The sequence below is a fragment of the Canis aureus genome, chromosome 29, assembly GCF_053574225.1.
Source record: "Canis aureus isolate CA01 chromosome 29, VMU_Caureus_v.1.0, whole genome shotgun sequence".
NCBI lineage: Eukaryota > Metazoa > Chordata > Mammalia > Carnivora > Canidae > Canis > Canis aureus.
In genome coordinates this window covers 7,143,753-7,155,985 of record NC_135639.1, presented here as the reverse complement: position 1 = coordinate 7,155,985, position 12,233 = coordinate 7,143,753, and the positions used below count along the sequence as shown (strand labels likewise).

General features: G+C 39.1%; 1 protein-coding gene across 7 annotated transcripts in view; it reads right to left on the bottom strand.

Moving 5' to 3' along the window:
- Positions 1-12,233, bottom strand: part of EEF1AKMT2 (EEF1A lysine methyltransferase 2) — a 72,940-nt gene extending 60,707 nt beyond the window's left edge. For 4 of the 7 annotated variants that reach the window (XR_013367712.1, XR_013367713.1, XR_013367711.1 and 1 more), the window contains exons 1-3: positions 12,082-12,233; positions 10,280-10,345; positions 9,139-9,253 (exon numbers count right to left, since the gene is read on the bottom strand). Coding sequence is in view for 2 of the 7 variants with exons in the window: in XM_077877290.1 (XP_077733416.1) it covers positions 9,139-9,253; positions 10,280-10,345; positions 12,082-12,212 (312 nt within the window). In the remaining 5 variants the exon portion in view is untranslated. Of the gene's footprint in view, positions 1-9,134; positions 9,254-10,279; positions 10,346-12,081 lie in introns of all 7 variants that reach the window. The other 3 variants (XR_013367709.1, XM_077877290.1, XM_077877292.1) reach the window with 2 other exon arrangements.

Here is a 12,233-nt window from a genome sequence, read left to right as displayed (position 1 = left end):
GAGAGAGCACACACAAAGCAGGGGGAGCAAAAGGCAGAGAGGGAGAAGCAGGCTCCCCATTGAGCAGGGAGCCCAACCTGGGGCTGAATCCCAGGACCCTGGTTCTCCCTTTACCTCTGCTTGCCATTCCCCCTACCTGTGCTCACTCTCTCTCTCTCTCTCTAATAAATAAAATTAATTCAAAAAGATCATAAATCCAAACATAAAAAATTAAAACTATAAAATCTTTTAAGGGAAAAGAAAGGAGAAAAAAGATTAGGCGAAGAGTTATTAAACAGGATACCAAAAACATGATACATTAAAAAGAAACAACAACTAGGGGTACATGGCTGGCTCAGTCTAAGGAGCAAGCAATTCAATCTTAGAGTCATGAGTTTGAGCCCCACATAGAGATATTTAATAGAAAAAATACAAATAAATAACTCAATAAACTGGGCTTTATCAAAATCATAAACTTTACTTTTCATTTCTTAAGAGAAGAAAAGAAAAGCTAGACTGAGAGAAACCATTTACAATGATGTTTCAGAGAATTCTTGTATTCAGAATACACAAAGAATTCACAAAATTCAACAGTAAGAAAACAAACAATTCAGTCCAAATGAGAAGACTCGAACAGAAATTTCACCATACAAGATATAAAGATAGCAATTAAGTACATGAAAACATGTTCAAATTAATTAGCCATCAGAGAACTACAAACTAAAACCATGATTAGATGCTGTATATAAATATTAGAATGGCTAAAACATCAAACATGGACAATTCCAAATTTCAGCAAAAATACAGAACTATCATACATTGCTCATGTATGTGAAATATGAATGTAAAATGGTACAATTATTCAGAAATGGCTTGGAAGTTTCTAATAAACATATAGTTAGAAAACTTAAACATGTTCACACAAAAACGTCTACACAAATGTTTATAGCAGCATATTCGTAATTGCCAAAAACTTAGCAACAACTCACATGCCCTTCCAACAAGTAAATGGATAAACAAACTGTGATATAACCATACATCAGATACTTTTCAGCAATAAAAATGACTACTGATACACACAAAAACGTGGATGAATCTCAAAAGCATTATTTTGAACAACAGAAGGCAATCTCAAAAGATTATAATACTGCATAATTCCATTTTATAGGACATTCTCAAAAACACAAGACTATTGATAGAGAACAGATCAGTGGCTACCAGGGGAAAAATGTATGGTTATATAGAATGCAACTATTCTGTATCCTGACTGTAAAGGTGATTACAGCAATCTGTACAAGTGTTAAAATCCACAGAACTCCATGTAAAAAAGTCAATTTCACAATATATAAATTTTAAAAATTTAACAGCAAATTATGAACAACTTAATGCCAATAAAATTTTAAAATTCAGATAAATGGGGGATCCCTGGGTGGCTCAGCAGTTTAGCGCCTGCCATCTGGAGTCCCGGGATCGAGTCCCGCATCAGGCTCCCTGCATGGAGCCTGTTTCTCCCTCTACCTGTGTCTCTGCCTTTCTCTCTCTCTGTGTCTCTCATAAATAAATAAATAAATAAATGAAATATTTTAAAAAATTCAGATAAATGGACAAATTTCTTGAAAAACACAAAACTGACTCAAACCCTACCAAAAAAAAAAAAAAAAAAAAACTCCACATTCCAGAGCATGTCATCAAGAATTCTTCTGAATGTTTAAGGAAGAAACAAAGCCAATTACAAATTCTTCCAAAGAATAAAAGGCGAGCAATTTCCCATCCAGTTCTGAGGCCAGCATAACCTTGATACAAAAACCTCACATGAAAATTTCAGACAAAGAATATTACTGGCTAATCTCTCTGATGAAACTATATAAATCATAAGCAAAATAAACACCACCAAATGAAATCCAGTAATATATGAAAAGGATAATACACAACAATCAGACTTGTTCTACTTGAGGAGTGGAAGTTTGTTTTAACAGTGAACAATCAGGGGCATCTGGCAAGCTCAGTGGGTAGAGCTCAAGCCCAACACTGGGCACAGAGCTTACTTAGAAAAAAAAAATCAATCCCTAAAATTATTTGAATAAAAATATCAATTAAAAAAGTAAAGATACCCTGTCCCTAAAATCAATCAATCCAACATTAACAGAATCAAGAAAAATCATCTTATCTCAATGGATATCAAAGAAAGCCAGTGATCAAATTCAACACTCATTTGTGATTAAAACTTAAACGAGGAATATAAACGAAAACCCTCATCTGATAAAGACTATAAAAACCTATAGCTGACATCATATTTAGTGGAAAAATATTAGAAGCTTTCCTCCTATGCTAGGCAGTGTTACAGGCCACCTGCCTTAATAATTCTATTCCATGTTGTATTCGAGAGTACACAGTATCTCAATAAGCAAGACATCAAAGTTGAACTTGAAGAAATAAAACTACATGACATTACTGTATGTAAGAAAATCCAAAAGAATTTATAAATAAACTATTAGAATTAATGTCTGAATTACTGGACACAAGATTAATAGAAAAATCTGTTGTACTTCTATTTACTAGCAATGAACTATTAGAAAGTTTTTAAAAATTTAAGATTTTATTTATTCATTTAGAGAAAGAGAAAAAGTACAAGCAAGGGAAGGGGTTAAGGAGGAGGGAGATAATCCCCAGCAGACACCATGCTGGGCACAGAGCCCATCATGGGGCTGGATCCCATGACCCTGAGATCATGACCTGAGCAGAAAGCAAGAGTCAGACACTTAACCAACTGAGCCACCCAGGCACTCCTAGAAAATAAAATTTTAAAAGCATAACAGTAACAACTGGAACAACAACAAATATCTAGGGATCAATCTAAGAAAAGATAAATAAGATCTCTACAGAGAAAAGTACAAAATATTACTGAGAGAATATAAAGAACTAAATAAATGGAGGAACATATCATGTTCATGGATTCAGAGACTCAATACTGTAAAAATCTAAATCCTTCCCAAATTCAATGCAGTCTGAATCAAAATCCTTTGATTTTTTTTTTTCCTGAAAAGTAATGAGTCTAAAATTTAAATAAATATGCATCCTCCCTGAATTAACCTGTAAATTCTATCCAATCCTAATCAAAACGCCAGGGTATGCTTTTTTCCCCGAAAAGTGGTAAGATTATTCTAAAATTTAAATAAAGATGGAAAAAGCTAACTAACAATAGCCAAGACCACAATGGAAAAGAGATCAATGTTGAGAATTTACATCAACCAAATATGAAGACAAAGCTGCAGTGATCAGGACAGCAAGGCACTAGCATAAGGATAAGCAAACAAACCCAAAGGAATAGAATAAAGAATCCAGACACAGACCCAAGCACACAGCACTAGTTAGCTTATGACCGAAGTACAGTGGGGGAAAGGATGGACATTTCAATAAAATGGTGCTGGGTTATCTGGATAGTCATAAGAGAAAAAATAAGCCTCAAACTTGATCTCACAACATGCACAACAATTCATCAGAACCCAAATGCAAAGAAAACAACATAGCTCCCAGGAGAACACAAAGAAAAATATCTTTATAACTCAGGACAAGCAAGGTTTAATACAGAATATGCAAAAGCACTACTAATTTTTTAATGATATATTAAGCTTTACTAAAATTAAAAAACTGTTATTTATCAAAAAATGCTATTATAAAAGTGAAAAGGCAAGTCATGCATTAGATGAAAGTATTTTGTGATACAAAGGACTCCTACAAATCAATAAGAAAAACACAGGCAATCCAATTTTAACATAGGCAAAAAAAGTGGGACACTTCACAAAAAAGAATAGCCAAATACCCAAGATGCATATGAAAATATGTTCAACATCTTTAGTTATCAGGAAATAATAAAATCGTGAGATACCACTACCCCCTACCAAAATCACTGAAATCGTATAAACTGACAAGACCAGGAGTTGGCAAGGATGGACTTCTCACACTGCCAGCAGGAGTATAAACTAGTATAACCATTTCGGAAATTGTTTGGCAGTATCACTAATAATCGAGTACTAAAAACAGTCCCAGTACCCTTCAACGTGGGAGCAAATGCATAAATGAACGAATGACTGCATAATTAAATAAACTGGTATTTTCATATAGTTTAATACTCTATCACACTGAAATGAAGCCACCTAGTGCTTCGCCAAACAGTGAAATACTGTAAGCCATCTCTGAAAAGAGAACTTCACAATTCCCTATTTAGCAAAAGGGGAGATCAAAAACTAACTAAATAAAGTGTATAACCATAATATCATTTATAGCATATCGAAAACAGGTAAAACTCAGGGTAAAACTCAGGACGCCTGGGTGGCTCAGTGGTTGAGCATCTGTCTTTGGCTCAGGGCATGATTCCAGATTCCTGGGATCGAGTCCCACATTGGTCTCCTTGCATGGAGCCTGCTTCTTCCTCTGCCTGTGTCTCTGCCTCTCTTTCAGTCTCTCATGAATAAATAAATAAAATCTTGAAGAAAAAAAGAAAGAAAGAAAGAAAGAAAGAAAGAAAGAAAGAAAGAAAGAAAGAAAGAAAGAAAGAAAGAAAACAGATAAAACTCAATGTAATGGACACAGGATAATCTTTTCAAAATATAATGGAAACAATACAACCGTCACATGCGAAAAAAAAAAAAAAAAGAACCTCAACCAATATCCGAAACCTTACAGAAAAATTCCAGAAGAATCATAAATCTAAATGTAAAAGATAAGGGCACCTGACTGGCTCAGTCAGTGATGCATGTGATTCTTAATCTCAAGGCTCTGAGTTCAAGCCCCACAGTGGGTGAGCTTAAAAACAAAATTCAAAAACAAAAAATAAAATAAAATAAATGTAATAGGTAAAACATTAAACTTTCAGAACATAGGAGAAAATTTGTGTGACCCTGGATTAGGCAAAGAGTTATTATGACCACAAAAGCACAATCTATATGAGAAAAAAGTTAGTACACTGGACTTCACCAAAATCAAGAACTCCTACCCTTCAAAGGGTATTATTAATTAAAAAAAGAAGCCAAAGAATGGGAGAAAACATTTAGTTCTTGGTAAAGAACTTACATCCAGAATACATAAAGAATCCTCAAATCTAGGGGATCCCTGGGTGGCTCAGCGGTTTAGTGCCTGCCTTTGGCCCAAGGCGCGATCCTGGAGTCCCGGGATCGAGTCCCGCGTCGGGCTCCCGGCATGGAGCCTGTTTCTCCCTCCTCCTGTGTCTCTGCCTCTTTCTCTCTCTCTCTCTCTCTCTCTCTCTGTCTATCATAAATAAATAAAATAAAAATTAAAATAAAAATAAATAAAAAAAGAATCCTCAAATCTTAACAATAAGTAAACAAATAACCCAATTTAAAAATGGCCTAAAGGGATCCCTGGGTGGCTCAGCGGTTGAGCGCCTGCCTTCAGCCCAGGATGTGATCCTAGTATCCTGTATCATGCTCCCTGCATGGAGCCTGCTTCTCCCTCTGCCTGTGTCTCTGCCTCTCTCTCTCTCTCTCATGAATAAATAAAATCTTTAAAAATATTTTTTAAAAAATGGCCTAAAGATCTGAACACCCATTTCACCAAAGAGGATATTCAAACAGCAAATAAGCACACTGAAAGGTGCTCAACATCATTAGTTATAACAGAAATGTTAATTAAAAACCACAGTGAGAAAACCAGTACAGCTAACACCAAAACCAGCCTAACATATGACAGACATCAGAATTGTGGTTAACGTTAGAAGGGAATGACACAAAGGGGCTTCTTCTATGATGCTAACAATGATTTCTTGATCAGGTTGGTAAGTTACACAAAGGTGTTCATTTTGTAAAAGCTATATACTTAAATGACCATTTTTCTCTATGCACATTATACTACATTTAATAAGTACACATTTAAAAAGAAAGTGACTTCCCTTAATTAAAAGATTCCACATGTAGGTGGCTTCACCAATGAATTCTACCAAACATTTAAGGAAGAAAAAACACTAATTATTAATAAACTCTTTCAAAAAATACATTCTTATTTAATAATGCCAGCATAACCTGGTACTAAAAACTGACCAGAACACTATACAAAAGTTAAATTATCAAGACAATCTTTCTCATGGACAGAACTGCAAAAATCCTAAACAAAGTATTAATAAACAGAACCTAATAATATATATGCTGATAATATACATATCATTCCAGAAATACACTTAACATTTGAAAATGATCAGTGTAATTCATCAACACAAATAGCCTAAAGAACAAACTTAATATGATTATCTCAATAACAGGAAAAACATTTAATAACAAGATTCATGAGAAACACACCTACACACTCTCTCTTTTAACAAAGAAAGAATAGGAAGAAACTTCTTTAGTCTGATACCAAGTAATCTTAAAAAACAAATTTACAAGCTAACATCATACCTAATAGTGAAATATTCAAAGTAATCTCTGAAAAGGGGGAAAAAAGACAAGGATGTCTTCTGTTACCACTTCTTTTCAACATTCTATTAGAGATCCTAGACAGTGTAATAAGAGGAGAAAAGTTATAAAGGATTAGAAAGGAAGAAAGAAAACTGCCATTATTCATAGTCTGCATAATTATACAGTTAACCATTGAACAACATAGAGGAGTTAGGAGTGCTGACACCCCTAGCAGTCAAAAATTAGCATTTAACTTTTGATTTCCACAAAACTTTATTAATAGTCTACCGGGATTTGGGGGTTTTGTTGTTGTTGTTGTTGTTTAGATGGAGAGAGAGCATATGCTCTTGAAAGCAGGAGGGAGGGGCAGAGGGAGAGGGAGAATCCTAAGCAGGCTCCACGCTCAGCACAATACAGAGCTCAATCTTATGACCCTGAGATCATGACCTGAGCCCAAATCAAGAGGTGGATGCCTAACCAACTGACCCACCCAGGCACCCCCACAGCCTGTTGTTGACTGGAAACCTTACTGATAACGTAACTGTCGATTAACATGTATTTTGTATATTATGTGTATCATTTACTGTATTCTTACAATAAAGTAAGAAAAATATTAAGAAAATCACAAAGAAAACACATTTACAGTACTATACATATATCTATTGAGAAATCCCACAAATGGGCCTGCATATTTCAAACCTATGTTGTTCAAGAGTCAACTGTATATGTAAAAAATCTGAATCTATTTAAACTATTAGTCTCAGGATAAATCATAAGTCTCTACAAATAAAACTAAAATAATTATACTGCAATCCAAAAGAATCTACAAGAGAATCTACAAGGTAAGCAAGAGAATGAATAAACTGCAGTATAATTAAATCTTATATAGCAATGAAAATGAATGTGTTACTACAAACAACCTGAATGAATTTCACAGAATGTGTACACTGGAAAGAATACATGCTGGAGCCCTCCATTTATACAATCAAAAATAGGGCCACCTGGGTGGCTCAGTGGTTGAGTGTGTGCCTTTGGCTCAGATTGTGATCTCAACTCCTGGGGTCCTGGGATCTAGTCCTGCATCAGGCTCCCTACAGGGAACCTGCTTCTCCCTCTGCCTATGTCTCTGCCTCTCTCTGTGTCTCTCATGAGCAAATAAAATCTTCAAAAAACAAGAACAAAAAAGACTTTATACAATTAAAAACAGGCAAATTAATCTCTGATGTTAAAACCTCGTCATCAGGGATTACCACTAGAGGGGAAGGAGGGAGTAATTTAGAAAGGACTGGTAGGGTGTTTAGGGGAGTTTCTAGAATCTGTAATATTTTACTTTTTGACCAGGGTGATAGTTCATAGCTGACCATATGTATGTTAACTTTGTGAAAATTCACTGAGCCACATGCTTTTGATTTGTGCACTTTAACATGTACATATGTTATAGCTTAATGTTTCAAAAACATTTATCATAAATTTTTCTAATCATACTCCACTGCTTAAAACATTTTAAAGGCTTCCCATGGCCTAAAAGTAAAATCTATTAGGCATGGCAGATGATATGACTGCTACCTCTAACTTAATCCTCATTCTGTCCATCCCACATATACACTTTATATTCTAATTTACCAAATTATTTATGAGTCCAGTACATGATATGCTGCTTCAAACCTTTGTCTTTCTTTATTCAAGATTTTTTATTTTTATTTATTTATTTTTGTAGCAATCTCTACACCCAACATGGGGCTTGAACTCACAACTCCAAGATCAAGAGCCACACACCACCAACTGAGCCAGCCAGGCACCTCCAAATCTTTAAATATTGTGTCCACTGCTTGAAATTCTCTTCATCTTTACACCTCACTCACACTCACCACACCCCGGTCCCTGCAATTTCCACCCAACTTGGATATTAGCTCCTCCAAGACCCTTCCCGTTGCTGTTCCCCAAAGTTAATTGCTCTTTTTTCTATACTCAGTGATCCATTATCACACACGTTAAGCTACAGTGTTAATTATGTATACGTCTGTCCATCCTCTACTATACTAGAACAACTCAAGCACAAGGTCTGCATTTTCAAGTTGCCAATGCCCAGCACAAGGCTTGGCACACGGAAGCCACCTAATAAATTTCACCATTACATATACATCCTTATAAATTAAGACAGTAAAGCCATCTAGAAGGAAGCCTAAGTGTTTTAATTTTCTCCACAATACACGCCACAGCAATGAGCACACAACAGATACACATCAGTGATGGTTTAGTTAGTAGAACCTGTGCCAAAATTCAGTTCCATAGACAAAATACTCTCTTCAAACCATGCACTCCGAAAATAAGGTATTTATGTCCTACCAGAAGTGTAAAAAGTCATCTTTCTTTTATACACACAGATTTCCAGAGTTTTTAGCTAGAAGAAACCAATTAAGATCACCTAGCCAAAAGCTTTAGGAAAGAACCTACACTATACCCAGAGAAATTAAGTGGCTTGCTCAAAGTCAAGACGAAGGCCAGAAGGGCCAAGACTAGGACTCAGATCTCCCTACTTCTCATTTAATGCTTTCTCACAATCCATAATCCATGCAGCCTCCCTTTTGTACCATGTGGCTTCTAAAAGTAAATGGTATGATTGCTGTACTTTTTTTTTTTTTTTTTTGCTCTACTACTTTAGATTAACATGGTTAGTATCCTCATTTCCAAGACTTTTTTTAAATTTCATTTTAAAACTTGGCTTTAACACATGAATACTAAAAGTACCAACAAGTTCAACCAAGAAAACACCATTTCCAGTTCCAATATCAAGCACTGAAGCATCCAATGGAATCTTGCGTTTTTGCATCCACCTTATTAGCCGATTCATACTCTCTTCTCCAAACCTATTAGAAACAGAGAATCCGTTAATCAAATACCAGAGGAATATAGAGCAAAGATTACAACTATATTCCATTAAAGCAGCTTATTCAAAATGCTTAATTAAGCCTTTTTTGAAAGGAAGAAGTAGCATCTGTGACTTAAGCTACACCTCTACTGTTATTGAGGAGAGAACACTACCAAGAACAGAATAGATAAGGTCACTATGTTACTTATTAATGCTTCTCTACATCAGCATTAACTTGAATATGTTGAGAGCTCAAAATTTTATTGCTTATCGTAAAAGGACAATCACAGGATGACAGCAATTTCCTAATACAGGTTTACCCACAAACTGCAAGCAGAGCATTGCTATGAAACCTTTCCTGAGGCGAAAGGCCACAAAGCAAAGAAGCAATGACCAATAATTTATATAGTAAAATTTTTTGAGCATTCTCAGACCCCCCAAAAAAACCTCTCTTAGACCTGATACCTTGAGATATATCTTGCTAACAAATGCACAAAATAAATCATGATAAAGCACAGACTCTCACAGAAACTGTTTAAAGCTATGACAGCTTGATGTTGGAATGCTGAGTATAGTTCCTGGGGAAGGAGCTTGGCAGAGCCACTCTTGCTGCTAGGAGTGTGTACTGCCTCTCTAATGGCTCACTGAAAAACAAACAGTGAACTCTATTTTTGCTTTTCACCTTTTTTCGTGCAAGCAAAGATCTTTAGATTCCTTTCAGTTAGCAAAACAGGTACTAATGCCTTTCATAAAACCCAAGTGACATAATGTGAATTTTCAAAAAGCAGGGAATACATATATTCTTATCAAATTTAAGTCTTGACCATTAAAAGAGAGACGAGAGAGACTTTTTAAATCTACCCACTAACGCCAGAATCAGTCCACGATTCCCAAGATTCCTGAGTTGTCTTTCTTTGGGGGTAAGCACTTAAAAGACACACACACACAAATACACACACACACACACACACACAACATTCTCTCTCTCTTCTGAATCATAATTCCACTATTTTTTCTAACTCACCAGATTTCTCCTGTATCTCCACATTCTTGAAAAGTTTGCAGCTCTCTCTCATAGACAGCATCCCAACTATATAATCAAATGCAAAGCAAGATTCTTGAATCAAACTGTATTACAATTTAAATGTTTCTAATACAGTGTAAATATTCATGACAGAAGTTTCAAACATTATCAGTGTCATCAGTACGTGCACATAGATCCATCTCTTAACATCCTTGTGTTGAGAGAATAAAAGACACAGACAAGCAGAGTCAGTTTATACATGTAAAGCACTGAGTACAATACCTGACACATAAAAAACACTATACATCCTGGCTCAAAAAAAAAAAAAAAAAAGTACAAACAACTCTTTGTCCAAGGATCCCTGAATCCCCAAACACAAGTCCGAAACTTCACTGTACAGGCAGAGTGTCATTACAGCACATTTCAGACTAGAACGTGCAGACACGCAGATTTTTCTACCAATACAGTGGTTACTCACAAAGAACTCAGCAGACACCAGCTTTGCCTGAAGGTTAAACTCTAAGGTTTACTCCTTTGAAGTAATAGTTTCCCCTCCCCAGCATTTGCCTTCTCTTCCGGGTTCCTCTCTCTGGAATCGCTGCACCCTTGCAATCCTCTAACTCACTCTCTCATCCTTACCTTTCCCTGGTCATTCGTTCACCCATCTATTAATTGGCTCGGAATTAACTGAGCATCGGTCTGAGTGAGGTCACATCACTTTCTCCTCCGCTTCCTCCTCACATCATCCTTCAGTCCCACCTCTTCCAACCCCATCCCCGGAGCCTTAGCAGTGCCCCCAACCCTGGCTCGCCCCACGGTCGGCCCCGCCCCCCCTTTCCCCACACCTGCCCCTGGGGTTCAAGACTCCCTCAAGGCCAAGCTCCCAGGAGCTTCAGAGCCCATTCAGCACCCCACGAACCCCCTGACACGTGGAACCCCCTGACACGTGGAACCCCCTGACACGTGGAACCCCCTGACACGTCGACTCTTTGAAGTGCCTCTTAACCACCTCCAGGGTGGCCCCTCGGGGATTCCAGCCTGTCCACCCTTACCTTCCTCACTTCACGCCCCGAGGTCATCCCCATCTTCCAAGGCCCTATCCCTCTCCCCTCCCCCTTCTTATCCCCTCCCCTCCCCCTCCCTATCCCCCTCTCCCCATCCCTCCCCTTCCCCTCCCTCTCCCCATCCCCTCCTTATCCCCTCTTCGCCTCCCTTCTCCTCCCCCTCCCTATCCCCCTCCCAGCCCCTTCTCTCCCCCACCCCTCCCTATCCGCCTCCCTATCCCCCTCCCTATCCCCCTCCCCATCCCGTTCCCTCTCCTCCCCCTCCCTCTCCCCCTCCCATCTCCTCCCTATCCCCTCCCCTCCCCTTCCCTCCCCCTCCCTATTCCCCCTTCCCCTCCCCCTCCGTATCCCTTCCCCTCCGTATCCCCCTCCCCTGTCCTCCCCTCCCCCTCCTTATCCCCATCCCGTCCCCTCTCCTCCCCCTCCCTCTCCCCCTCCCATCTCCTCCCTTCCCCCTCCCTATCCCCTTCCCTCCCCCTCCCTATACCCCCTTCCCCTCCCCCTCCGTATCCCCTCCCCTCCCTATCCCCCTCCCCTGTCCTCCCCTCCCCCTCCCTACCCCATCCCCTCCGTATCCCCTCCTCCTCCCCATCCCCCTCCCCTCCCCTCCCCATCTCCAACCCCTCCTTATCCCCTTCCCATCCCCTCCCCTCCCCCTCCCTCTCCCCTCCCCATCCCCTCCTCGGGGCCTAGCCCGGGCCGTGCGGCTCACGCTCCCCTGCCGGACGCCACACTCACTGCTCTCGGGTCCCCAGAGCCGACGGGGCGAAGCCATCCCCTCCCGGGCTGCCCCTTCCGGAGCGCACCGCGGCCCCAGCGCCGCCCCCGCCGCCGCCGCTGCAGCCGCCGCCGCCCGCGCCCGAGTTCATCCCGCTCGGCGCCCCGGAGGG